The 26,776-nt window shown below is 39.3% G+C and overlaps 1 protein-coding gene across 2 annotated transcripts; it reads right to left on the bottom strand.

Moving 5' to 3' along the window:
* Window positions 1-7,017: 7,017 nt before the first annotated feature.
* LOC135472915 (tRNA (guanine(26)-N(2))-dimethyltransferase-like) lies at window positions 7,018-26,705 on the bottom strand. 2 transcript variants are annotated; one of them, XM_064752645.1, is made up of 5 exons: window positions 26,574-26,705; window positions 20,274-21,703; window positions 15,796-15,886; window positions 14,437-14,721; window positions 7,018-8,434 (listed from the first exon to the last, which is right to left on the bottom strand). In XM_064752645.1, the coding sequence occupies exons 2-5, from the start codon at window positions 21,518-21,520 to the stop codon at window positions 8,222-8,224; spliced, it is 1,836 nt and encodes a 611-aa protein (XP_064608715.1). In that variant the 5' UTR covers window positions 21,521-21,703; window positions 26,574-26,705; the 3' UTR covers window positions 7,018-8,221. The 2 variants fall into 2 exon arrangements, with proteins under 2 accessions (XP_064608715.1, XP_064608716.1); XM_064752646.1 differs by lacking the exon at window positions 26,574-26,705 and adding an exon at window positions 22,411-23,009.
* Window positions 26,706-26,776: the final 71 nt, after the last annotated feature.

Below are 26,776 nucleotides of genomic sequence, written 5' to 3'. Positions count from 1 at the left end.
CTACATTGTAGCTGATTTCAATAAGCAAAATGATCAGGCAAAATTTCAAAAAAGGCAAAAATTGTTCAAATGCGCTTGCAAATAAGCAATTTCGACGTCTTTTGTGACGAGAAATCGAATGTTGCAATCCGCATTGCTCTCCGACCAATTTCTGAAGCTATATATTTGAGGCGTTTAAATGATGGATGACGTCATAAATGCGCCCAGCAACGGATTTTACACCTTAGAAACCAGAGAACGTTGCAAATTTTTTAACACTCGTTGATTGGTGACATTATCCCACATCTTTAGGCACCCTGATTATGTGGGTCAGTTTTAAATGTACTTTTAAGAACCTACTGTATCAAGTACCTTGCATTTTCTATATACCAATGATGTGGTGTGGTAGTACATGTACATAAAGCCATTGGGTTTGTCTCTGACTTCGAAGTAATTGCTGGGTCAGTTAAATGGGCTGGGCCTGCAGATTGGACATCCTCTAGCCGGCACATTACTTACAGATAAAAGTTTAATATAAAAATGACCAGTCGCGATGGTACATACTATATTGTAGCTGATGTGATTAAGCATAGTGATTTGGCAAAAATTCGAAAATTACAAAAATTGTTTAAATGCTCTGGCAAAGAAGCAAATCCAATGTAGTTTGTTACTAGAAATCGAATTGTGCATACCGCATTGCTTTCCGACCTATAGCTGTAGCTGAGACTCGGTTTAAAACACTGATGTCGTCATATTGGAATGCCCAGCAACAGTCTGTACTCGTTAGAAACCATGTGATATTTGAAATTCTTTCAACTTAAGTTGCTGCGCACCGATTTGTATCCTAATTTTTCTGTTTAGAGTGAAATTATGTTGTTTAGAACAGACGGATGGTACAAAGCGCATTGCTTTCCGACCCATATTTTTAGTTGTAACTTGGTTTAAAATACTGAGGAAGTCATAATAGACTGCCCAGCAAACAGTCTTTATTCGTTAGAAACCATGTGAAATTTAAATTTTGTTCAACTCGTGGCGATTGTTTGAGTTCGTGCATATCTAGTAGTACCTTAATTGTGTGGTTTAGTGTGAGATTATCTTGTTTAGAACAGACGGTATAAGACATAGTATGTTTCCCCTTGCAGAAACACTGTGGGATCTGAGTACATATACATGAGTCGTCCTTAGGTTTGCACTTGCACGGTTACTAAAATAGCCCTGGAGTAAAGATTTGAGATGTTATGGCCTATCGAAATGCACATTGCTCTTAGCTGAATATTTAGTATTCAAACGGCCAGTCCTCGTTGTACATGGTACCTGTAAAGGCAAAAAAAAACAACATACTGTAACTTATGATAATCACCGAAGTCATTCGACAAAAAGTCGAACTGTGTAAAATTAATAAAATGCGCTCCAAGAGGAGCCTGTCCTACGTACTTTGGGACCAGGAATCGAATGCTGCACATCGCGTTGCTCATCAACACATGGGAATTATCACTGCCATAAGTTACAACGTGGAGCAATTCCATTAGACACACCATGTACAATCGCGATTGGATGTTTCTGTGTTAAACATTCCGCTACAAGTAATGTGTCGTTCGGTACCCTAAAGCAACTCCATCCTTAGGGCCAAATGCATTTGAATGACAGAACAACAGTGATACTTTTAAATCGAAAACAACCTACCGAAATGCCCACATGCATATGTGGTACCATATCACAACATTTGCATACAGCCAATATTGACCCTCTCATACCGTTTGTTCTGAAAACTTTAATTTAACACTTAACTACATAAACAAGGTATCAAGCGATGCTTATCTACCCATGGAAATCATCACTGACCTATTTCACAATGTGGTGCTATCCCATTAGATGTACCATGTACAATGACGATTGGATGTTTCTGTGTTAAACATTCCGCTACAAGTAATGTGCCGTTCGGTAGCCTAGAGCAAGCCCACTCTTTGGGCCACGTGCATTTAAATGACCGAGCAACTCTTTCAGTCGAAGACAACCCACCAAAGTGCCTAAATGTACATGTACTATCATATCACAACCTTTTCATACAGCCAACATAGGCCATGTCTTACCGTCTCTTCTAAAAATTTTAATTTAACGCTTAAGTACATAAATAAGGTATCAAACGATGCGAATCAACTAATGGAAATCATAACTGACATAAATTACATCGTGGTGCAAATCCATTAGATCAACCATGTACAACCACCTTTGGATGTTGCTGTATTACACATTCCGCTACAAGTAATTTGCCGTTCGGTAGACCACTCACCGAAGTTCCTACACGCACATGTGCTACGATATCAGAATATTTGCATATAGACCTGATTAGATGTACACGTGGCCGTTAGATTTGCGCTTGGAGGTAACACAATTGCTGGGGCTACTAAAATAGCATAGAGTAAAGACTTGAGATGTTCTGGCCTACCGAACTGCACATTACTTTTAGGGCAATATTTAATATTGAAGTGGCCAGTCCTTTTTTGTGCATTGTACATGTAAAGGTAATACACCATGTTGTAGCTTATGTAAGTCACCAAAGTCTTACGACAAAAAGTCAGACTGTGTAACATTGAAAAAAGGCGCTCTAAAAAGGAATCTATTCGACGTAGTTTGTGACGAGGAATCGAATGGTGCAATCAGCATTTCTCTCCAACGTATAGTTTTAGCTGTGACTCGGTTTAAGCACTGATAACGTCTTAATGGAGAGCCCAGCAACAGTCTGTACTTGTTAGAAACCATGTGAAATTTGAAGTTTTTTCAACTCGGGCCAATTGCTTGAGTTGGTGTGCAGCGATTAGTAGCCTAATTTTGGAGTTTAGTGTGAAATTGTCTTTTTTAGAACAGACGGTATAAGAATAGGCTATGTCTTCCATGCTGAAACGTTGTGGAATCTAAGTACATGTGGCCGTTAGGTTTGCACTTGGAGGTAACACAATTGCTGGGTTAATAAAATAGCATTGGAGTAAAGATTTGAGATGTCCTGGCCTACCGAAGTGCAAATTGGTCTCAGCGCATGGTTTAATATTGAAGCGGCCAGCCCTCGTTGTACATGGTACATGTAAAGGCAATACACCATTTTGTATCTTGTGTAAATCACCAAAGTCATACGACAAAAAGTCGAACTCTGAAAACTTGAAAAAAATGCGCTCCAAAAGGAGTCTGTCCGACGTAGTTTGTGACGAGGAATCGAATGGTGCAATAAGGATTGCTCCCCGACGTATACTCTTAGCTGTGACTCGGTTTAAACCCTGAGAACGTCATCATGCAGTGGCAATTTTTTCAACTCGTGCCGATCGCTTGAGTTGGTGAGTATCGAATGGTACCTTAATTATTGGGTTTAGTGTGAAATTATCTTGTGTAGAACAGACTAGGCTATGTTGCTCATGTAGAAACGCTGTGAGGTCTCAGTACATGTGCATGTTGCCGTTAGGTTTGCACTTGGAGGTAACACAATTGCTGGGTTACAAAAAAGCGGAATGTTTAATATTGAAGCGGCCAGTCCTCGCCGTACATGGCATGTATTGGCATTACACCATGTTGTAGTTTTTGTAAATCACCAAAGTCATATGACAAAAAGTTAAACTGTGTAAAATTAATAAAAATGCGGTCCGAAAGAAACTATTCCGACGTAATTTGTGACGAGGAATCGAATGGAGCGCATTTCTCTCCGACCTATAGGTTTAGCTGTAGCTGAGTTTAAAATACTGATGGTGTCTTAATGAAGCCTTAATGTAAAATTGATAAAATGCGCCCCAAAAGGAGCCTATCCGCCGTAGTTTGTGACGAGAAATCGAGCGGTGCAAACCGCGTTGCCCTCCAACCCATACTTTTAGCTGTAATGCTGCTTAAATCTTGGTTGATGTTGTTGCGCAGTACTCAGCAACGCTGAGAACTGTTTAAAAACCAGGCCATTTTTTTTCAAGTTTTTTCAAGACGTGCCAAATGCTTGCCTTGGTTTCCTTTGGACTTCGGAGTAAACCAATTGCTTGTTTGTTCAAATCGGTTTTGCCCAAGGGTTTGAGACCGTGAGGGCTACAGAAGAGCATAGGCCTATGACTTATAGCAGAATATTTAACATAGAAAGGTCTAGTCGGCAACGAACACGTTGCATTTAAATCCACTGCCCCACGTTGTAGCTTATGGCAATCACAAAAGCCATAGCGAAAAAATTGGACAAAGTAAACTTCATTAAATGTGCTTGAAAATGAACTGATCCTACGGAATTTAGAACGAGAAATCGGTGGGTGCAAATTGCGTTGCCCTCCGACTAATACTGTGGCGATTTTGCTAGGGACAGTATATTATTTCCAATAATTATTAGGGGTTAATTTACTGCCTTGTCCATAACGTAGACTTAGGTTTTACTTGTAGAATGTGAATTTTTATGGGTTAGAGATGTCCTTAAATTAAATTAGAATTTTTATGTGGAATATATGGAAGATTTTGGACATATAGAGACAAGATATTTTGTGGACTCATGAGCGCAAGTTTTTTTTTTTGGCGCCTTGATATAACTTTTCAGTTTCCGTGGACCCCTGTCCTTTCCAACGTAAGAATTTTAATACTTGATGATTTAATTAGATGATCATATTTCACGTATAATACAATGACATGTTGAACCAAGTTTGGTGATCAGATATAGTTTGGCTACGTTGAAAACAGCATTTTTCTAGCGACCTTAAGTTTGGCGAAATATCCGTCATTGTTAGGGGGCCTACTGTTTTGAAGTGAGAAATTCGAGTAGTGTTTCGATTACTTTGGAGTCTTGTTGTAAGATACTACGCACAGCATCTTTCCCGTTAAAACAACTGATTTTGGCATAAAACGTCCTTTGTATCAAGTTTAGGACACAAAATCATTTTTCGTTGTTGTTGTTTCACCGCACACGATCGTAGTTCACGGTGAACTGGCGTTTGACGAGGATGTCTACGACGTCCTTTAGTGTTAAACTCATATTGAAGCGTTTCAATAGGGGCATTAACTTGTTCTTACGAAAGTAAGTATTTTTACTCTACAGGCTCATCTCCCTTCTACCTGCAAGTTATTTTTCATCTCTTCATTATTAAAATCTATTTATAGTTAGATTTTTGCGCCATAAGATTAGATACGCATGTACACATAGGGTATTTCTATACATAGATGTTGTGACTTTGGTACTAACCAGTCAGTGCGCCGAGTACCGTCCTTGGTACTCATGAATATTTATGAGGGTAGGCTATAAACACTGGGCAAATTCCCACTTTTAGTCCCAGATGATCTCGGACCACCGCCGTGTTAACATCTAAGTTTCCACCTAGTTTCCACAAGTTGTCAGCACTGAAATGGGATTTCAGCTTTAGAGCATACCAAGAGACAGTGGGACTGTTAGTTCCAAATTGTGACACAAGTGTTCCCAGGCTGTGAGACTGATATTCCCAGCCATGATTGAGACAGTATATCTCAATGGTTTGTAACTGGGATTTTCTGGGCCAAAAGTTTATAATTCCTAAGTGCTGAAACATTTATACTGGGAGAAGTTGTCTATACATATTAAGGCCCCTGAGCAACAGTGGGACTGGGATTCCCGTGTCGGCACAGTGGGACGCCGAGTCTCAGATTTTGGAACTCGTTTCCCCCAAGTTATTATTGCATCATTTCTGGAACTGTAACCCCCAGAGAAGACCTGGAAGTATTATTTGCTGATAATTTCCCCACATATGGCTGACATATTGTCTATATAACAACAGTAGGACATACCTTTGTCACAACAGAACTAGGATTAATACCGCCCTGAGATTTCTCTAACACAGTTACCCGCACAGGAAGGACGACTCCAGAAGATAGAGGCAGAGTACCCAGTTTTAGCGATGTAATGGTCCGTATTCCTTGGAAACGTTACATTTAAAGCAATACACAACGTTGCATCTCATGTCAATCATTAAATTCATCAAAAATTCATTGTGGGTAAAATTTTCAATGTTGATTTGAAAAGGGCTCACCCAACGTACTTTGTGACGAGAAATAGAATGATGCATACTGCATTGTTCTATGATTCATAGTTATAACGAAGACTAAAACATGAATGACGCCATAATGCCGTGTCCGGCATGAGGTGCAAAGGCAATCACTACGTGTTAGGTCCACCCCTGTTTGCACTGCATACCACAGAACGCCTTCTCATGGAAACTGTCTGTCTCTGGATAACAGCATGTGGTATCCTACGCCAATCACGTTGTACTTTTACCAAAGCAGTCTCTGTGAGTTCAGGTCTAGCTGATGATGACCTCCTCTCCTGCCGTACGTGGTAAGGTCTGACAGCCACTCCGGATGGTCGTGGGTTTTCCAAGGGTTCTGCCCGGTTTACTCGCACTATCCTGCTGTTCGCTGTTGTATAAGTGAAATATTCTAGAGTGGAGTGTAAAATACCAATCAAATAAAGAAATAAATAAATCAAATAAATTGCAACATAACAATGCGACACCACACACGACTGTCCTGACACGAAATGCGGATATTGGCGCGGCCATTAAGATCATCTGACCTCAATCCCCTCGAACACGTAAACCGTTATGAACGTCCAAGATGGGCAGAATTTCACATGCGGTGGACCAGAAACAACGAAATAGGGTTATGTTTAGTGACGAATGACGTTTTACGCGGAGATTTGCTGACGGAAGATTGTGAGTGTGGCGTTGGATCCAATCGAATACGTACGGGATGCTCTTCGAAGAAGTCTTCTTGCCTCGAGACGCCAACCCCAGAATGTTCAAGTGCTGGGAAGCATGTTAGTACAGCATTGGCTGATTGATACTGTGTTCACGGTGCTGGGGAGTCCACGAGACAAGGCTGACTTGTTCTTGTGAACGCCAGAGGTGGAAATACGCGGTAATGAGCAAGCTCTTATACAGGTGGCTAGTCCCTGTGAGTTAAAATAAAACAAAATAAAAAAAAACCCAAACAAAACCCATCATGCTACTGCTGGAGCATGCCCCAAGCGCACAACAATGTAACACATGCGAAGTTTCTTTTTTTGTTGAGTTCATTTATTCAATAAAAGCTGTAATATTTGTCATTTGGCTTTCAAGTAACACTGTTGTACAACACAGTAAAAGCTATAATACGGCTACACGCTCTATCAGTGGTACACGTTTAAAGAATTTAAAATTTAAAAAATTGTATCTCTTATAACAGCCGTGTACTGGTCGGGGAGTGGTGTACTTACAATTTGCTTGGTCACTGGCAATTTGCATTGCAACCTATGAAATGGCGATGATACTTCATCACGCTAATATGTACTGGTACATGTATTTATTCACCATAACCTGATAAAACTGAAGTTACAAACCTCGGGTTTCACTTCACATACACACGCACACGCGCGCACACACACGTACACACACCTGTACCCGTATATGCAGTATATAAAAGTTAACAAAAAATCTCTCTACCCTAGCAACTTTTGAATTAGGCAACTATGGATCACACATCTGAACTATAATTTTAAACTTTTAGATCTGGCATCCTGGTCACATGGGCATTATAAACATGTACATGCGTTTGTAGTCAAATACAAAAAGCCACATTTCTTTAAAAAGAATATACAAGTATTCATTCATTGACAATTGTAACTATTAGCTTCTAGGATTGATGGTAGGACGCACCGACTGTTTATTAACACACGAACCAAATTAGTGTTCCATATAACAGTATGCCTGAAGATAATATAACTGTAGATCAATCATTCGTCAGGGTATTAATTTTTATACAACACTATAAACTTCTAAAACATACTTACTATACAACAACTCATATATACACATCATGAAGTGCTGTTCAACACATCATCTTTCACTTTCTTGGTCTGTACAGTTAATATTGTTTATGAATTACATGTATTTCACTTGTGCTTATGCATTGCTAACTATTACGACAATGGGTGTAGAAATATATCCTAACAGCTTCATGTTATTGCTTTATTATTTCGTGACACGTTTCTGTGAAATTTACGTCTTAAAATGTAACCATGCGCATATGGCTGATGTGTTGCTGTATGTATTTTTTGTTTGGACTAAACACAACCATACATGTCGCTGCGCTGAATACAGCCTTTACCTTCATCCAACACTACCTAGTCATATAGTTCTCTAGACGCTTTAATATCAGCAGAAAAAAATAGTACATGTAACTTCTTTAGATTCATGTCAGATGTAAAGATCTGCCATCTGGCATATCAACGTCTACTTTATTTCAGTAATATAACAGTTGTTGAATCTCTATCAAGATGTTGGAATACTGTAGCAACGCTGTATTCCCTTGTCATTTTTCCACAAGTATCGCCATTCCCATCCATTTCAGAGCTGGTAGCGTGACTGTATAGACACCTGTCTCCCTTCGCACACTTGCCCTGCTTGTATCTCTTACATGGATACTGTTTGAAATCACGCTCTTTGATATCCTGGAAAATATACAACAATTTTTTTTTTACGGATGAAATATATATATAAGCTGTATTTACAATTGGTTTGAAGCATTACTTGCGAGAATTTACAATCAATCGCCAATATCACCAGTTGAGCAGTCCACAACATTTCTGCGTTCGTATCATTTTTGGATTTCCAGGCTAAAAGGATGGAAAGTCTACTGTTATCGTACTGATTATTACTATTTGATTTCCAAGATGAAAGCCTGAAAATGTTATTGTTATCCTTCGGACAAGTTTAAACCATGTTCGCCCGTGCCAATTTTTTAATGATTTCTCCCAAAACTGTTTGTTCAAACTGAACCAAAAACAAAAATGCCATGACTGTAAACCAATTATATTCCGGTATGACCTATTTTTCCCCCATATTGTTAGGTCACAAAAAGCTTTGACAACTTCAGCCAGAACAACTCCACGGACAAAGCTGAATTTGGTGTGTTGTAAAAGCATGCAGAAAGCATCAGAGCATTGGATTAGAATGAAAACTGTAGAAGCTTATCATGGTCATGTAACTTCCACATTGACACATTTTTTATTTTAAAAGTTACATGTATGTAGTCTGATTAAATTTGGTCTGTTGTACTCGAATGTGGTTTCACTCCTTTTCCACGACCCACAGTTAATAAAACACAAAATAGCAAATAAAAGTAGAAAAAGTGATGTTTTTCTCATTTTTGAAGGCCATGTGGACTGGAAATCATTACTCCAGTGAAGCTAGAAATTCATCAGCAAATAGATCAATTATCGCTCTTCATTTTAGTCGATTTTGTTACCTTATATATTTTGGCATAAAAATGCGTTTAAAAAGTGTTATATTCACTGAGAAGTTACATCAACTATTAAGAGCTAGCTAGCTGGTGGTTATATAGAAATAATTTGCTAAGTGCGCTTATAATAGGTGACTCTATAAAAGAAATACTTTATGGATAGCCATATATATATATATCAGATTCATGAGTAGTAGACGGAAGAGTACGGATGCATGAAGGGAGTATCTGTTTCAGACCACTACTGTGTAACAGTCCTTGTGCAATACAGCTGTAAAACATAGGAGACAAATGGAATCGACCGTACGTCCTAAGCTGCGACATGTTGTTATAAACTTACTTTGACCTTTGAAGAGCACTGGAATGCAATGTGCCAAGTTTTTGGTCAATCACAGGGTTGCAGTGGCCAGCCACATTGCGTAGATATCATCGATAGTAATTTGCATATCAAAGACCAAAGAAGTCCAAGACCTTATAGCTCAAGATTTTGCTCAGCAGTTCACATGGTTGCAATTGCCTAATATAGTGCATCGATTGCTAAATGCATTTCCTGATTTGCATATCAAAGACCTCTGTAGTAAAGTTGTTCACTACAAACTTGTAGTGAACAGCGACCGCATTGGTGAGAAGCTCCCGAGTCATTAGCGCTGCGCTAGCGCGCTAACTAACTGAGCTAACTGAACCCACGGAGCGCCCCCCCCCCCCCCCCACCCACCCCCTAAGGTATGAAGTCACCGCTCTGCAATCCTTATGTATACGATAAACAGTCATAATTGTGACAGTATAATAATTTTGGTTGATTTAATGATAAGATCTAAGGACTATATAATTAAAGGATAATATCTGTGTATGACAGTGTCAGTCATTACACTTTTTTGTTTTTGGTCTAGAGTTCAATATTTTCCAAACTGCTCAATCCGGCGAGCGACCTGTAATTTTAAAGGCCTTGTTTTAGAGGTTTTTTTACCCAGAAAAAACGTCATTAGAAACCCGTAGTTCGTAGCCATGAGATTTAGGAATTAAACAGGGTATATTGTAAGTCAAAAACAGCTGATAATTGCGATTTCCGAAAGAATAGGCTTCCCTGCGTTTTATTAGTTTGGAAGCCTAATAATATGAAGTAGAAATGCCTGCCTGTTAACTGCTTCCAAAATGTCTGCCACATTGCAATATTTGCAACAGCCGATAAGCAGCATGATGTCATTCATGGAGCATGTTAGTGAATGAAGATGCTTTGTGGGATATTGTATGGACATCACGAAAGTTGTTCCTTTTAGCTCGCCTGTATAAAATACAGGCGTAGCTTATGTTTTAACACTGAGTGTCAGCGTCGGCGTCGGCGTCAAATAATACGGAAAGCAATGTTAAACAAAATGTTAGGGGTGGTATCTTAAAAGTACCGCAGGTACTCAGCTCAGGGTTTGCAGGCGTGTGGTTTGCACACAATAGCACGAGCGGGATAATCCATCGTTGACACAAAATTTGAGGTGCTACATGGCATCAACACAATTAACATCTGATCAGTTTAGACACAGCAGTTCGGAAAAATGGAACTTTTCATTTTCACCATAATTTTCCGTATTTTACCGGTTACCTGTGATATTTGTCAATTATCACACTGTTGTTGCTGCTCTAGTTTCACTCTCTATGTCTTTCATATTAATTATATTATGCATGCATCTGCATATATATGTGATAACAACACATACATCTATGAACAGTAATGGGTGTATTTAATAGACACTAATTTCATTATTATGAATACCATGAAGTAAGCCAAGAGTTGATCTGCAGCATACGTTTATACATCTTTATCTTAAAGGAAATGTTGCAATCGCATGAGTTTATATATTTAGGCCTGCACATCATAAACCACCAGGCAAATTTTTATTACTATCATGTTGAATTGAGCAATCCAAGGTTAATTATACAGTTGCCATACATTAATGCATTAACTACACAGGGGAAAAACAAAACAAAACAAAACAAAACAATAAGACCAATAATACAGTTGCTAAAGCAGCGATGCCGGCATTTCCAGCATGGGCAGTGTCAATTCCGATTGCATGAATTATGTCTATGCATTGATATATAACCAACTTAATTTATAAAGCCTACATTCTTCGTAGCCATTAGTGTATTTTAAATACACGACGTAACATATACATGCAGATGTGCCAAATGTAGCCCTGACAGCGGTCAGTCTTCTATCAGTGACCTGCAAATATGGGGTAAATTGCTTTGTGTCACAACCTGATCGCAATTTACATCAAAAGTATACACCTCAAGAAAAAATAAGACTGACTTCATGATCAGGATGTCAAAAACTAGGTGGGTTTACATGTCAGGAATCCTCAAATTCAAATCTTTCGTTTTCGTGTGACATCACTTTCAAGTCAACTGGACACGGTGTTCTGGAGGAAATGACTCTCAAATGTTTTCACTTCAACCCAAAATGCCCGCCTTGTCACGTGACTGAGGACACCCAAGTTTTTACTTACAAGAGCACATCTTCGGGACTACCACATATACCTAAGTTTCACGAATTTCTGCTCAGGATTTTTAGCGCTAGAAGTTTTTCAGTTTTGAAAAGAGTAAAACTGGCGATTTTTTTTTTGGCATGTAGGCCTACTTACTTCCGGTTTGCTGATCTCATTTCCGAAAATGTATAATTTTTCTCTTTCCCTTGGGATGATGTTTAGGACGCGACTTGACTGATAAACCTCTGTTACCTCTGCTCGTTCTCTTGAGCTGGAAGTGAAACTGTAGTTGCAGAAAGCCTAGAAATGATCAATTGGTTCATGATGACTTTTTCTGTGGGAAATACATGTAGTCTTTCTGGCGCAGTTTTGGACGCTGATTCTGGACATGCAATTTTTGCAACACCAGAAATCAAAACCAGAAGTGGGTGTTTCTCCTTAACAAATGAAGCTAGATATGTAACCGTAAGGCCTAACAACATCACAAGGCATGAAGAGAAATTTTCCATAACCTAAAGTGGCATCAGCAAACCGGAAGTAGGACGTACAGCTCCCCCCCCCATAAAAATCCCCCTTTTTACACTTTTCAAAAATTGAATTACTTCTGCAGCTAAAATGGTGAAGCAGAAAAGCATGAATCTTAGAAATGTTGTAGACGTGGAGATAAACTTTTGCGAGTAAAGTCCTGAGTCATGGGTTGATACGAAAACATTTGACTGTCATTTTCTCCAAAACCCAATGTCTGACGGACTTGAAATTCAGCACACATAATGAACGTCCCTGGCTGCTATTTGGAAAGAAAAAAACAAATCACAATGTGTAGGCACATTAGGTTTTTGCGGATACAGTGGAAGTGATAAGTTGAAAATAAAAAAATACTGAATTTGAAGATTCTAACATGAATAGATGTAATTTTAACGTCCTGGGGCCCACGTTTCACAAAGCGCACATAGCGCTACATCCATACAACTAGCATGGTGACGAAATACCATGGTGCACTGGTGCCGTGGAAGTTAAATGCATGTAACGTTACGTGCGCTTTGTAAAACGGGCCCCTGATCACGAATCCGGTGTTCTCCCTGTACATTTGGCAAATTTACAAGCTATATAGTCAACATGTATGTACAGATGGCTAGGAAGAATGTATGCTTTCCAATTAATTTGGTTATACCTCAATGAACAAGGGCGCCATTCAATTAATCGGACGTGACTCTGCATAGGCTGGAAATCCAGGCTTGAACCTCTGCATCTCTGCTTTAAAAGCTATATTTATCCTTCTTATCATTATTCTTTCCCCTGCTTTAATTTTGTAACTACATTGTATGTAAAAAAACGTAAACTGCACACAGTTGTTACACACTATGTCTGAAGGACCATGCATGGGAAAATTTGCCTATAGAAATTTTTAACTTTCAGCGTGACCTACTTTTGCCGCCATATTGACGCCTACAGCGAAAACTGCTTCTTCTCAAAAACAGCTCATTGGATTCAACTGAAATTTAACGCGTTGATTAGATGGCACCCATAGGAGGACATAACTGTGAAAGCCTACCTGCATATTTGTCATGTGACCAAAAACGTTTTCATTTAAGCATAAAAGTTTTCCCCCATGTAGTTTGAGCTTATGATTATGAATCTGTGACAGTTTTTTTTGTTTATCTTGACTGGTTTCGTGACAATTTTCAAGCGAAAATAGCAAATACTTTCCACATAGTGGCAGTATACTCCTTAACTAGGATACATGGAGCAAAACCTATATCCAATGAAAGTTTCATTTTTGGTTGACAAAACGGTTGTTTTCAAATTCACCTGACTCTGCCGGCCTCATGGCTCAAATTTAAGTCTGATTCAATATTTTTCTTAAATTTTGTGTAACTTTTCTTCCTCTTTAACTGTTTTCGCCGTCTGGCTACATATGCCTGTAAAGCGCAGTGGTAAATGATTTCCACTGTTAACCAGCATGTTGTTTTTGTTACAAGTCGGTGTACAAAACGCTGGCCTACTAAGTCACGTGATGACAATGCCAAAAAAAAAAATATGTGAAAGTATGCATGGAAATGTAGTTTTGTCTTATTATTATTTTTTTATTAAAACTTGGAAAGACCCAGGAGTCTCTCACCAATGCGGTCGCTGTGAGTTCAAGTCCAGCTCATGCTGGCTTCCTCTCCAGCTGTACGTAGGAAGGTCTGGCATCAACCTGCGGATGGTCGTGAGTTTCACCTGGGCTCTGCCCAGTTTCAACCCACCATAATGCGGACCGCCGTATAAGTGAAATATTCTTGAGTACGGCGTAAAACACCAATCAAATAAATAAATAAATGAAAGCTAACCAAAGATATTATAAGACCAAAACATAGTCTTACTTTCAGCTCAGCACGGCTCAGTTCGGATGAAAAATGCAAAACATAAAGTGGTCTAAATTTAGCAAAATTGTTGACTTTGCGTACACAGTGTTTAAGGCACATGTCATTGTTCTTATGCAAAAGAAAAATGCATGGAGTTTTCTGCTGCAATTATTTGTCCAGCTCAACTAAGTGCGACAAATATTTACAGTTTACAGATACAGAAGCTGCAGACTCTGTGCGCAAACATCTTGCAAGCTGCAATACTGTAGGCAGTTCTAGCTACTATTAAACATACATGTGTCCTGGCTAGAACAGTCTACAGGGACACTTATTACTGTCGACACAGAATGTCATAAAACAAGTGATGAGGCTTTATAGCAAAATACCTGGCCAGTACTTCTCTTATTTTGGTTCTTCACTCGTTTATTTGTCGGGTCATCAGATGATCTCTCAGTTACTTTTGCTCTGGCTTTGGGCCCCCAGTCTCTTTCGGGGTTGACCTGGTACCGCACCAGTCCTAATGTCCTTGATGGAGGGTTAGCATCAGAATGAAGGTCAAATGACACAGTGTGGGATGGGGTTTTGTCAAGGATAGCCTTGGCAACCGTTCCATCCTTAAGACGATCGGCCTTCACAGGATGTCCATCTTTAACCCAGTGACGTAAAATGTCCTAAAACAAAGAAAATACAGGAATGTTTTGGTAACTTGAATAAATGTACAGATTGCTCTACATGTCAACTAAATCATCTATCATGCCGTTCGTTTTTGAACAGGTATTTGCTTAACACTTAACCGTAGAGTGTAATTAGAACAGCAACAATGTAAATTCAAAGTTTCAGTTCAATATACAAGTAAGAATTTGGTATGTAATACAGGTGTGCCAGGTATGCATTTAATAGCGTGCCTAGAATTCATTTTAAGAGTACAAATGTGTGGGTGTGAGATGGCAGGACACCTCAATTTCAAATTGTGTAGGAGGTGTTTGAACCTTGAACTTTATCTACAGGTAAATTATTTGACTGGAGATTTACTCCATACTCAAGAATAAATGCACATGTATGTTACGGGGGGCCTCCGTGGCTCAGTCGGTTAGCGCGCTAGCGCAGCGTAATGACCCAGGAGTCTCTCATCAATGCGGTCGCTGTTAGTACAACTCCAGCTTATGCTTGCTTCCTCTCCGGCCGTACATGGGAAGGTCTTTCAGCAACCTGCAGATGGTCTTTGGTTTCCCCCGGGCTCAGCCCGGTTTCCACCCACCATAACACTGGCCGCCATCATATAATTGAAATATTCTTGAGTACGGCGTAAAACACCAATCAAATAAATAAATAAATCAATGTATGTTACTTTTAGGTTTAGGTTCAGTGGTCTTGGATGTGGGAGATCAGACTGAGACAACAAAACTATACTGGTACATGTACATGTAATAATCAGGCACGTGACAGATTTAAAGAGCTGACATTAAGCCAGATGAAGTTGATTACTTGACATCACTGACATTTGTGAAGGTTTTGAAACGCCTTTAACCTGTTTAACCACTAATATGACAGTATAAATGCTTTAATTTAATTATTTGTTTGATTGGTGTTCAATGCTGTACTCAAGCATGTTTCATTTTATATATGACAGCAGTCAGACTTGTGGTGAATAGAAACCCTCAACCATCCGCAGGCTGGTCAGCACACTAACCACTAGGCCACAGAGCTCCCAAAATCATAGACCATGTTAAATGTGGACAACTTACCCATATGAATTCGTTTGGAGCATCTGTTTTCACAGAGTTTTTGCAGGCATGCGAATGTGAGACACGGTACCCGGCATTTAAAATAGCAGACCTGAAAAAAAAGAACATACATGTATCTCCTGAGTACTGCTGTCCCCCAATTTATGCACAGTGGAACACATGTAGAGAGTACTTTTACATGGTTTGGGCAGAATCTACGCAGGGAATGTGAAAGGAACGAAGTGTAAATGATGCTGGCCAGGCCAGGTTAGTATTATTCTGCATTCATTTCTACTCTAAAGAACCAATGGTAATGAAATATCTGGACAGAGAATGCATACAATACATTTTGGGATGATGTAAGTGAGAGCCAATGTCACCATCATAGCATATGATCCCTGCATGTAACCATATAAATGGCCATGCAGGGTTGTGTTTACAAAGGCTTTGAAGGCTAAGTGCTACTGTATTAGGTTATTGTGAAGTGTTCTGTACATTATGGAGTGGTACTGTATGAGTCAATATTGTATTAACAATGTGGATTTCCAACACAACATGGACCAGTACAATAGCACTCCATAATGTACAGAACACTTCACAATGACCCATTTATTATATAGCTAAACCTGGAGGAGGACTGAAAATTTGTGCAAAAATAACGCATGGAAGATACACATACAAAATACAGATTCAGCTGGCCTAGAGAAAGTTCTTTCGATCTCCCCGCCAACGTACAATATCGAAAAATTATGGCTCTCCACGATCCAATATCACTCCAAGTACAAGATGGTCACATGGTACTATCCAACCTAATTCACTGGACCACATTTATAGCTATGTAATAATTGCACTTAGCAGCCCTCTCCAAAGTAATGCCAATTAATGTATTGTTCAGCAGTGACCTTTACCTACTTGAGTAACAATGCCACTTATTAACATTTGATTACAACTGATCATGAATGATCATGGCTGGTAATAATATTCCAGTAGGTACTGCTGTAGCCTTGGTAACCTATCATACATGTACAATATCTGCTTCCGTTGACAGAGAGCTGGTGAGATGATATAGTCTACATTTGATCTTAGTTTCGTGTTGGTTCCCTTCTTTGATTTCTTTAGTCGAATTTATCAAACATCATTTTTTACTATTATTCAAAGAATCAGTGTTTTCATGTACAGTGTATGTCTATCCTGCCCAAATGTTGCCAGGTGTTTTGCTGCGAACCCAAGAAAGTGCAGTGCCAAGTATCCTAGAAGTATGTTTGCATATTAGGCAATGGTGACCTCAATAATTCTTTTCAACATGTTCAACGGGTACTTCCTGAGAAATGAGAAAAGAAAGTCATCACAAGGAATCTTTTCTACAGGCACACTCTACTAGTCTATAAACTATATAAGTTTATATAATTTATCTGATTGGTGTTTCACGTCGTACTCCAGAATATTTCCCCTATGCAACAGCAGCCAGCATATTGGGTAGAGGAAACCCCAGACCATCCTCACATTGCTTACAAACTTTCACCACCTACCACCTGTGAGGAAAGCCAGCATGAGCTGGACTTGAACTCACAGCTACCACATTGGCGAGAGTCTAACCATTGATCCACAATCATACACTGACTTCACATTTGCCAATTCAAGACACACGTGACTGTTCAAGATGTACACAGAACAAAAGACAGCAGAAAAAGTTGAAAAGCAGTGGTACATGTATCAGGAATAGTGTATGATTGCGCAGGTAAAGACACACACATGGTCAATTCCATTACTTGTAAAACTTATATCATATCATGCCATAAGAATTGCACACTACCTGAAAGATAAATGATTAAACCTCACCTAACTTTAATGTCCAAAAAACAATTTTGAAGACAAAGTGCTGCCCCTTATGAAGACTGATATTTCGAGTGCTGATTTCAAGACATTCACTAAAATTCAAACACCAGAACAAAACTTTTCTTATACTGTCTTGTTTGTGTAATGAATGGTAGTTTTATTTATTGACACCACCAAGGCCTAAATCAGTTGATTCAGTCTACACGGAGAAAGCAAATCATGAATTTCTTTCTGACTTGAGAACTAGAGCCACTGTTGAGGTATGTGGTACAGGTTAAATATTAAATCTGCATGGGAGATCTTCTCATGACATGTTCAGATTGCATACTTCATGTGTTCCGTTACATGGTCATTAGAAACAACAAATACTTTCAAGGGGTTGTTAATATTTACAGTACTTAAATTCTAATTTGCTTCTCATGCCATGGGCAGACTGAACAGGACACACTATGTGCTTTGTGACAAATTAGATGATAATTGAAGGTGTTAAAACAGAAATTGTTTACATTTAGATTTTGCAATGTGCGCATTTACATTATTCACTATTGAAATAAGCAATAGTTTCCTGTAATCACACCACCAGGGTCTTAATCAGTTAATCTAGTCTTTGCACTGAATTGTACTGATTGTGATGGGTGCTACACACTGTGATGCAGCTAATTGTTTAAGCTAATTACCCCATTTTAATTAACACAAATTAAAAAAAATTAGACAAAAAAACTCTACATTGTATATGTTTTTTTTTTCAAATTCACATAAAAAACAAAGAGAGACATTTCTGTACTTGCATTTTTTTTTTGAAATTAAAAAAAACTTCATCCAAATTGTGATGGGTTCTACATAATAATTTCAAAATTTTGATCATAAAATTAAAAAAAATAAAACTGAAATTCATTCAGGTTTTCTGTGTTTCTTCAAAACATTTGACCAAGAAGACTTAAAACAAGTAAACAAAATATATGGACAAGTGTGAAAATTCTGGTGTTTAAATTTTAGTGAATTATTTGAAATCAGAACTCCCAATATCAGTCCTCATGGATGCAGCCAATGTTTCTTCAAAATCATTATTTTGAACATTCCTGGACCTGTTATGCAAAATTTAAACATTTTAAACATGCTACAAGTTTAAAAATTAGCATAAGTGAACAAGTTACATGGAATTAACCTGAAAGGGTGCTTGTGTAATGTGTTACCATAAAGACAGGACAACTGTCAGAGAGCGAAATGGCTGCTGTGTAATGTGTTACCATGAAGACAGGAAAATTGTCAGAGAGCGAGAAGGGCGCTGTGTAATGTATTACCATGAAGACGGGACAATTGTCAGAGAGTGAGAAGGGTGCTGCGTAATGTGAAGATGGGACAATTGTCAGACAGTGAGAAGGGTGCTGTGTAATGAATGACCATGAAGACGGGACAATTGTCAGAGAGTGAGAAGGGTGCTGTGTAATGTAAAGAGGGGACAATTGTCAGACAGTGAGAAGGGTGCTGTGTAACGTGAAGATGGGACAATCGTCAGACAGTGAGAAGGGTGCTGTGTAATGAATGACCATGAAGACGGGACAACTGTCAGAGAGTGAGAAGGGTGCTGTGTAATGTATTACCATGAAGAGGGGACAATTGTCAGAGAGTGAAAAGGGTGCTGTGTAATGAATGACCATGAAGACGGGGACAATTGTCAGAGAGTTAAAAGGGTGCTGTGTAATGAATGACCATGAAGACGGGACAATTGTGAGAGAGTGAGAAGGGTGCTGTGTAATGTGAAGATGGGACAATTGTGAGAGAGTGAGAAAAGTGCTGTGTAATGTTAGGAGGGGACAACTGTGAGAGAGTAAGATGGGTGCTGTGTAATGTGAAGAGGGGACAACTGTCAGTCAGTGAGAAGGGTGCTGTGTAATGAATGACCATGAAGACGGGACAATTGTCAGAGGGTGAGAAGGGTGCTGTGTAATGTGAAGAGGGGACAACTGTCAGTCAGTGAGAAGGGTGCTGTGTAATGAATGACCATGAAGACGGGACAATTGTCAGAGGGTGAGAAGGGTGCTGTGTAATGTGAAGATGGGACAATTGTCAGACAGTGAGAAGGGTGCTGTGTAATGTGAAGAGGGTACAATTGTCAGAGTGAGAAGGGTGCTGTGTAATGTGTTACCATGAAGAGGGGGCAACTGTCAGAGAGTGAGAAGGTTGCTGTGTAATGTATTACGATGAAGACGGGACAATTGTCAGAGAGTGAGAAGGGTGCAGTGTAACGTGTTACCATGAAGAGGGGACAATTGTCAGAGAGTGAGAAGGGTGCTGTGTAATGTACTATCATGAAGAGGGGAAAATTGTCAGAGTGAGAAGGGCGCTGTATAATGTGTTACCGTAAAGACGGGGCAACTGTCAGAAAGTGAGAAGGGTGCTGAGTAATGTATTACCATGAAGAGAGGACAACTGTCAGAGAGTGAGAAGGGCGCTGTGTAATGTGTTACCATGAAGAGGGATCAATTGTCAGAGAGTTAGAAGGGTAATGTGTTACCATAAAGAGGGGACAACTGTCAGAGAGTGAGAAGGGTAGTTTTAATGACAAATGGAAACCAAAAATATGTTCCGTTATGATATAATTATATTGATCATCTCATCTGCAGATGTGTACATCTACGTGTACACGCATACTTCACCAATACCTCATTATTAGCTGGTTTGGCACCACACAGTGGACTGTCCTGCACAGTTCATCAGTCACATAATACAGTGGAACATCTGGCAGTTCCTCCAGGCACATATTTAGCATTCCGAGAATCCGAGATGATGTGTTCAGCTTTTCTGTGTCTGCAGAGACATTCTTGATTACACTTTCCACAAAGTCAGAATCAATCAAAGGGCTTGCCCAAATAGGCCCACCAACATGATGCTTATGTCCACAGTTTTGACAGGTTTGTCCAACAGGAGGTCCTGAAGCTGGTCCATACTTGAAGTTACCTCCCCTTGTTGGTGTGCAAGTCCCCAGTTTCTGAAGCTCATAACTTCCGCAGCCAGAGCACTGATAAACCAATGCCATTTTGCTGACTGATTGCTTCACCTTCCCTTGACCTGAAAAAACTCGCACAAAAATTCTGACATAAAAATCTATGCTTAAAGCTAAGATTGGAACAATGTATCTGGAATATCGATTTGCATGTGACTCGATGGACTGAAGAACAATTCGCAGGGCCATTTCATGGCAAAACTTTGACCGTAACGACATAGCTCCATATTTAGAATAACATGTCTCACTACCATTACCGCAAAGAACAGCCGTGTCAGTACAAGTCACACACAGAAGTCCCCCAGATTTTACCGCCTGGACACCAGCATCCAGAAAAGTGGCTGGGCTACCATAGGGGTCCAGATCGATCACATCAAACTGGTCTTTCACTCCTCGGTTACAGTACATCATCATTCCTGCATCACCGAAACTTGATTTCACAATATCACTCAGATTGTTTCGCGAGATATTTTCTTTAATCATCTGAACCGCTGTTTGACTGTAGTCGTTGGCTATGACTTCCTTCACCTCCGGAATTTCCAAACCAAACCTAACTGACCTCAAGCCAGTGGCAGCCAATCCTTCAAAAATCCGAAGACCATTTTCACAGCTCTCTTCACATGACAGTTCGTTTTCAGATGATACCTTTTCAATACCAGGATCTTCCTCCTGCTTTTCCTTTAGTTTCTGGAAGTGTTCCTTGGCATACTGACTGATGACAGCAATGGTAATGTCTCTATTAAACTCCTGTACAGGGTTGTAGAATACACCCTTTGGAAACAATACTTCTGCCTTTCCTTCCTTCACAACTTTCAATTCTCCTGCAGCCTCTGCATTATCACCAACTTCTCCAGACAAGCATTCAAATCCTTCCACAGCTGATTGGTTAATTTTATATCCTTCCATTGGAAAATAGTGACTACTTCTAACAAATCATTCTGGGAATGAACAGGTACATGTACAAGGTTACCAGTAGCTAAAACTGTTATCTGCTCCTACGGGTACTTTACTGCAACATTTCCACAAAAGCATAGGAACATCAGCAGAAGGTATGGCATACATGTATCTCCATATCCACATCAAGATGAGCTACCAAAGAAAAAAACATGAGAAAAGTTAGTGTATACATAAACATGTACATACAAATTTAACATTTCACATGAACATTTACTCTCCGGCCGTACGTGGGAAGGTCTGCCAGCAACCTGCGGATGGTCATGGGTTTCCCTCTGGCTCAGCCCGATTTCCACCCACCATAATGCTGGCCGCCGTCATATAAGCGAAATATTCTTGAGTATGGCTTAAAACACCAATCAAATAAATAAAATAATTACCTTCACATTTGTTGACAGGTACAGAAGTCTTTCCCGTCCAGCATCATTTTACTGATACCGGTACTGTTTAACCAAAATCTGGCTACATGTAACTTAACATGTATAGGCCTAATTAACATTGCAACAATCCCTTTATTACAAACGGCGCACAATACAATTTTCTTTTAAAGGTCAAGACAGCACCTGGCTAACACTTACTTCAATCCAAAGCAGCATGCTCAAGCATTCTAAAAAGTATCATACATTATCATTTTAATGAAATTTCACAGAATATCATGTAGAACAAAATGACAACACTGTACAAACGGCCGGTGTGAATCCAAGCAGGTATCTTGAGAATATTATTCAATCAAACACGCTGCTATCACATGATGCGGGAAACGCTGTGACGTAGCCTTTACCCACTCAGGGGGTTAGTGGGTTAGTGCACTAGCGTAGCGTAATGACCCAGGAGCCTCTCACCCATGCGGTCGCTGTGAGTTCAAGTCCAGCTCATGCTGGCTTCCTCTCCGGCCACATGTGGGAAGGTCGGTCAGCAACCTGCAGATGGCTGTGGGCTTCCCTCGGTCTTTGATTGGTTTCCTCGCACCATAATGCTGGCCACCGTCGTATAATTGAAATATTCTTGAGTACGGCGTAAAACACCAATAAAATAATAAATAAATAAATTTACCCATTCACGCCATGAAGTGACAAATGATAACAAAGAACTACTAAACAAGACACCATTTTGAAATCATTTACAACGATTTAGTTACGTGAAGTAACGTACAACAATCCTATTGTAATTTTGTAAACATTTAACAGACCCTGGGTCAAAATCCTCAAAAGTCAGCACAACCCCTCTGGAAGCTAGGACGTGAACCAGGAATACCTTGGTCATGCATCTACAGGCTATTTGAACTGTATATGATACAGCAGTCTTACTGTATCAACAGTTCAAGCAGTGGTAGAAATATCCTTCCAGAGTATCCAATTTCTGAGAAAGCTCTTTATCACTTGGACCTTCATCACTGAAGTCCAAAACTTTTATCTCTCATAGGCTACTGCTTTGACCACAATACTTAAAAAAACCTTCAGATGTGACGTCACCTTGCTGTCGATAAAGGACATGTGCTGAAGCTGTGTCAAGAATGACATGTCACTAAACTGGGTTAAGGAAAAAAATAAAAAAAATATTTATTGCCAAATTATTATACTTTGAATGGTAGTCTTTCAGTAGACATGAACATTAGTCAGGTGCTGTCTTTCACTTAAAGAAAGTCCAGTTTGAAAATAGTCACCTAAATCCCCTCCCCCGCCCCCAAAATATGCAACATAGTCCTTGGTGAAATTTTAGATCATCTACTGTATGTGCTGAAGTAACATAAGTTTGTCAGGCCGGTAACACTAGAACCTCAAACCATCTACGGGAATAACCATTACATGAACTCATGCGAAGTTCTTACTTTTCCCTTGTGTGGTCTAAATACAAATGTTACCCTGGTGAAATGAGGGAGTCTTTTCAGGATTCTGACCTGGCCATTAGTTATGTCTTAATGATAAAAATAAAGGTAGACTTCATCAGGTGCATTTTGTAGCATTATTGATAAATTGACTAATTTGTGCCCATGCTCAATATAATACCATCACAGCTATCACTTCATTATTTAAGGCACCCTGTGCACCTTTTTGGAGATCTGGGTCAGTGCAGTGGGTAGGTGGTCAACTCATCTAATGGAATAAAATACAATGTATTCGGATATTATCAACCCAGTTTGTACACCATAAATTAGTATGTGTAGTTGTTCTTAATTTATGGGTGTTAGTCATATATAATGTACAATAACACAGCTTATTAAATGTGATCTACAAATTTGTGTGGTTGAGTATCTTTTCGGAGTTCCAGCATTTTTTGTGAAATACAAAAACAACAACACATGTAGCAATATTTACATGTATATATTTGATTGGTGTTTTACACCATACTCAAGAGTATTTCACCTATATGACAGCGGCCAGAATTATGGTGGGAGGAAACCGGTGGGAACCAGCGACCATCTGTAGGTTGCTGATAGACCTTCCCACGTACAGACACGCATAAGCGCCCCCGTGCAAGCTTCAATAAAATAAACATCGACTATGTATACAGTAAGAAATATTTACAGAGCATAGTAATATGCAAATAACCATGTGAATTTAATTCAGGTTCACCATCTTAAAACATTTCCACCACCCTACTGGCAACCATTTTGCAGCCCCTGATCAAACCCCTGATCTGCACTTGGTACCATTAGACTACGGTATTTATCAAATGTCACATCATCTTGAAAGTATGCTTTGCTATAAAATGTACAAACAAAAAAATGAATAAACAGAGATATTTAAGATTTTTATTGATTGGGAAATGTTGAGAAATTCAAGATATTGCTATCTATGTTATCTGCTTTTCAGTTAGCTTGATATGCACCCTCTTTGCATATACAAGAATCGAACATAAAAAAAAAAACCTCTAAACAAATTTTCTTATTTTTTCCCCTCATATATTCACTGTTGGATAACGATTATTTTCAGTCTTTAATTATTGGGCTACAATAAACAGGGTTTTTCTGACTAGCGTGCGGCAGATGTAGGTTATATTATGGGATTGAGTAGATAGAAAAGAAGAGCACTGTGTTCAGATAAATCATCAATCTATATGTTAAAGTTTTGGTGGATTCTGTCTACATTGGGGATATTTCTGACAAACTTAGTATTCATACCTTTGAGCATCTGTGTTGTTCGCAAGGACCAGGAGGTAATATATAACCTGGAGCTAAATGGGCAAAATGCTAGTTTTTGTTGATTTCTGAAGTTTAAAGAGCTACATGACAATGAAACTGTGATACTAAAAGGTAAGGCACATTCTGATTACTTTTCCAGAAAAAAATCTTTCTGTAAAAGCTATATTTTTCATCATTTCTGCTGAAATCTTGTTAAAGGTGGCTATTTGAACTCCTCTCTTTACACTGGGCTGGCTGAGTATAATAGCCACTGGAGCAACCAGTGGTAAACCATACACCGTTTCACGCCATGTCCGCTAAGTCCTTTCTAAACGATGTCTTCAGTCCAAAACAGGTGTGGCCTGTGGCTCTGATCTCTCAGCTGGCCCTCACACGCAACATCCGAAGTATATTCTGCTCAGTATTGACACACCAGCCCTTACACACGGCAACCTACATGTATTTCAAAACAAGTACCCTTTAAGCTTGTCTTTTAATGGTTAATGCGCATGTGTCATCCAAGAATGACAACTTTTCTAAGACCCATAACTGTGGTGAAGGCAAAATGGCTGCTGTTTCAGCAATTACTGTCTCATGATTTTCCGTAGCCACTGTGCCATTACCGAGTGAAATATACCTTGGATGTTGTGGGTGGGGGCAAGCTGAAAGGTAAAAGCCACAGTTGACACCTGTTTTCAACTGCAGATATCGTTTAGAAAGGACTTATCGGACAAGGCGTGAAACAACGTCTTTTTTACCATTGCTTGCTGCTGTGGCTATAATACTCCACCATCCCGGAATAAAGAGAGGAGCTGAAATAGCCATGTGAGGATAATTCAAAGTCTATCTCGCCTGGGTTAAATTCGGTTTGTTTTTACCTCCAGAACTCATCAGGTGACTAAAGAGCGTGCTGATGACTGGGCCAGTGCAGCTTACGACATCACTTCAAACTATGAATTGGCTGTGTTTGACTCGCACAACATCATAAAGAACAGATGCGTGTAAAACTAATTTTAGAACTACAGTCAAGACATCGAACAGCCAAAACGTTGAAGTCAAAACGTTGAATACCTAGGGTCAAACTGTTGAACAGTAAATACCAACACTGGAGAAGTTAGTGGGTATGCCTGTGTACATATACAGTATGCATGGATAAATCAGTGTAATCAAAATCGTATCTTTTCAGCTTACACAGTAACACAAGTTTTATTTTTCAAGTACAGATCACACAACCCAAATCAGTCGATATAATTGGACCTGGCAGAACACGCCTTGGTTTCCACATCTTTCGAGCGGCCGGCCTAGCAACTGGTCTTTTCACAAATTCTTCAGCTGTGTAGGAGAAAAGATATGATTTTGATTATACTGACTTATGCATAGTGTATATACATACAGGCATACACACTAACTTGGCCAATATTGGTATTTACTATTCAACTTTTTGACCCTAGTTATTCGACATTAAGACTTCGACGTTTTGGCTGTTCGAGGTTTTGACCGACACCCGAAGTTTAAACTGGAGGATGGTGTCACCTGATAAGGTGACGTCAATTCGTTGAAGAAGCAGCTTTTCACAATGGACATCGGAGAAGGAGCTAAATGACTAACAATAGGGTTACGCTAGTCTTTACAACTGCTCAAATATAGTACCATGGCTGGAACCGATACAAGTGCCTGTGTAATCGACCGGTCTTCTACACTTTTGTTGTTGTTGTACATGAAATTTTCCATTATGACCATTTTTAAACACCAGCAAAAGTTACCAAATCAGACATAACATCACGAATACATTAATGTCAGATCAGTTTCAGAAATATACAAGATGAAGTGGGTGATGTCTAATCGCACAATTTATCACCTTCGGTTTACAAAGATATTTCTCACCTACTGACAGCGACATGTGCGCCGAGTCAAGGCGGAAAACGTCATCGAAATGTGTGTAATAAGGCTCGCAACAATTTACGAAGATCATACCGGCCAACTATTAAGTCATCGTATTTTGCCAATTTCGTCATAAATCTGTACCAACACCGTAACACTGTACTCATCTAGAACAAACAAATAACATGACATTATATATTGCTAAG

This window comes from Liolophura sinensis, chromosome 8 (genome assembly GCF_032854445.1).
Source record: "Liolophura sinensis isolate JHLJ2023 chromosome 8, CUHK_Ljap_v2, whole genome shotgun sequence".
Taxonomy (NCBI): Eukaryota; Metazoa; Mollusca; class Polyplacophora; order Chitonida; family Chitonidae; genus Liolophura; species Liolophura sinensis.
The sequence above is the reverse complement of the archived record's forward strand: the minus strand, read 5'-3'. Positions and strand labels throughout refer to the sequence as shown.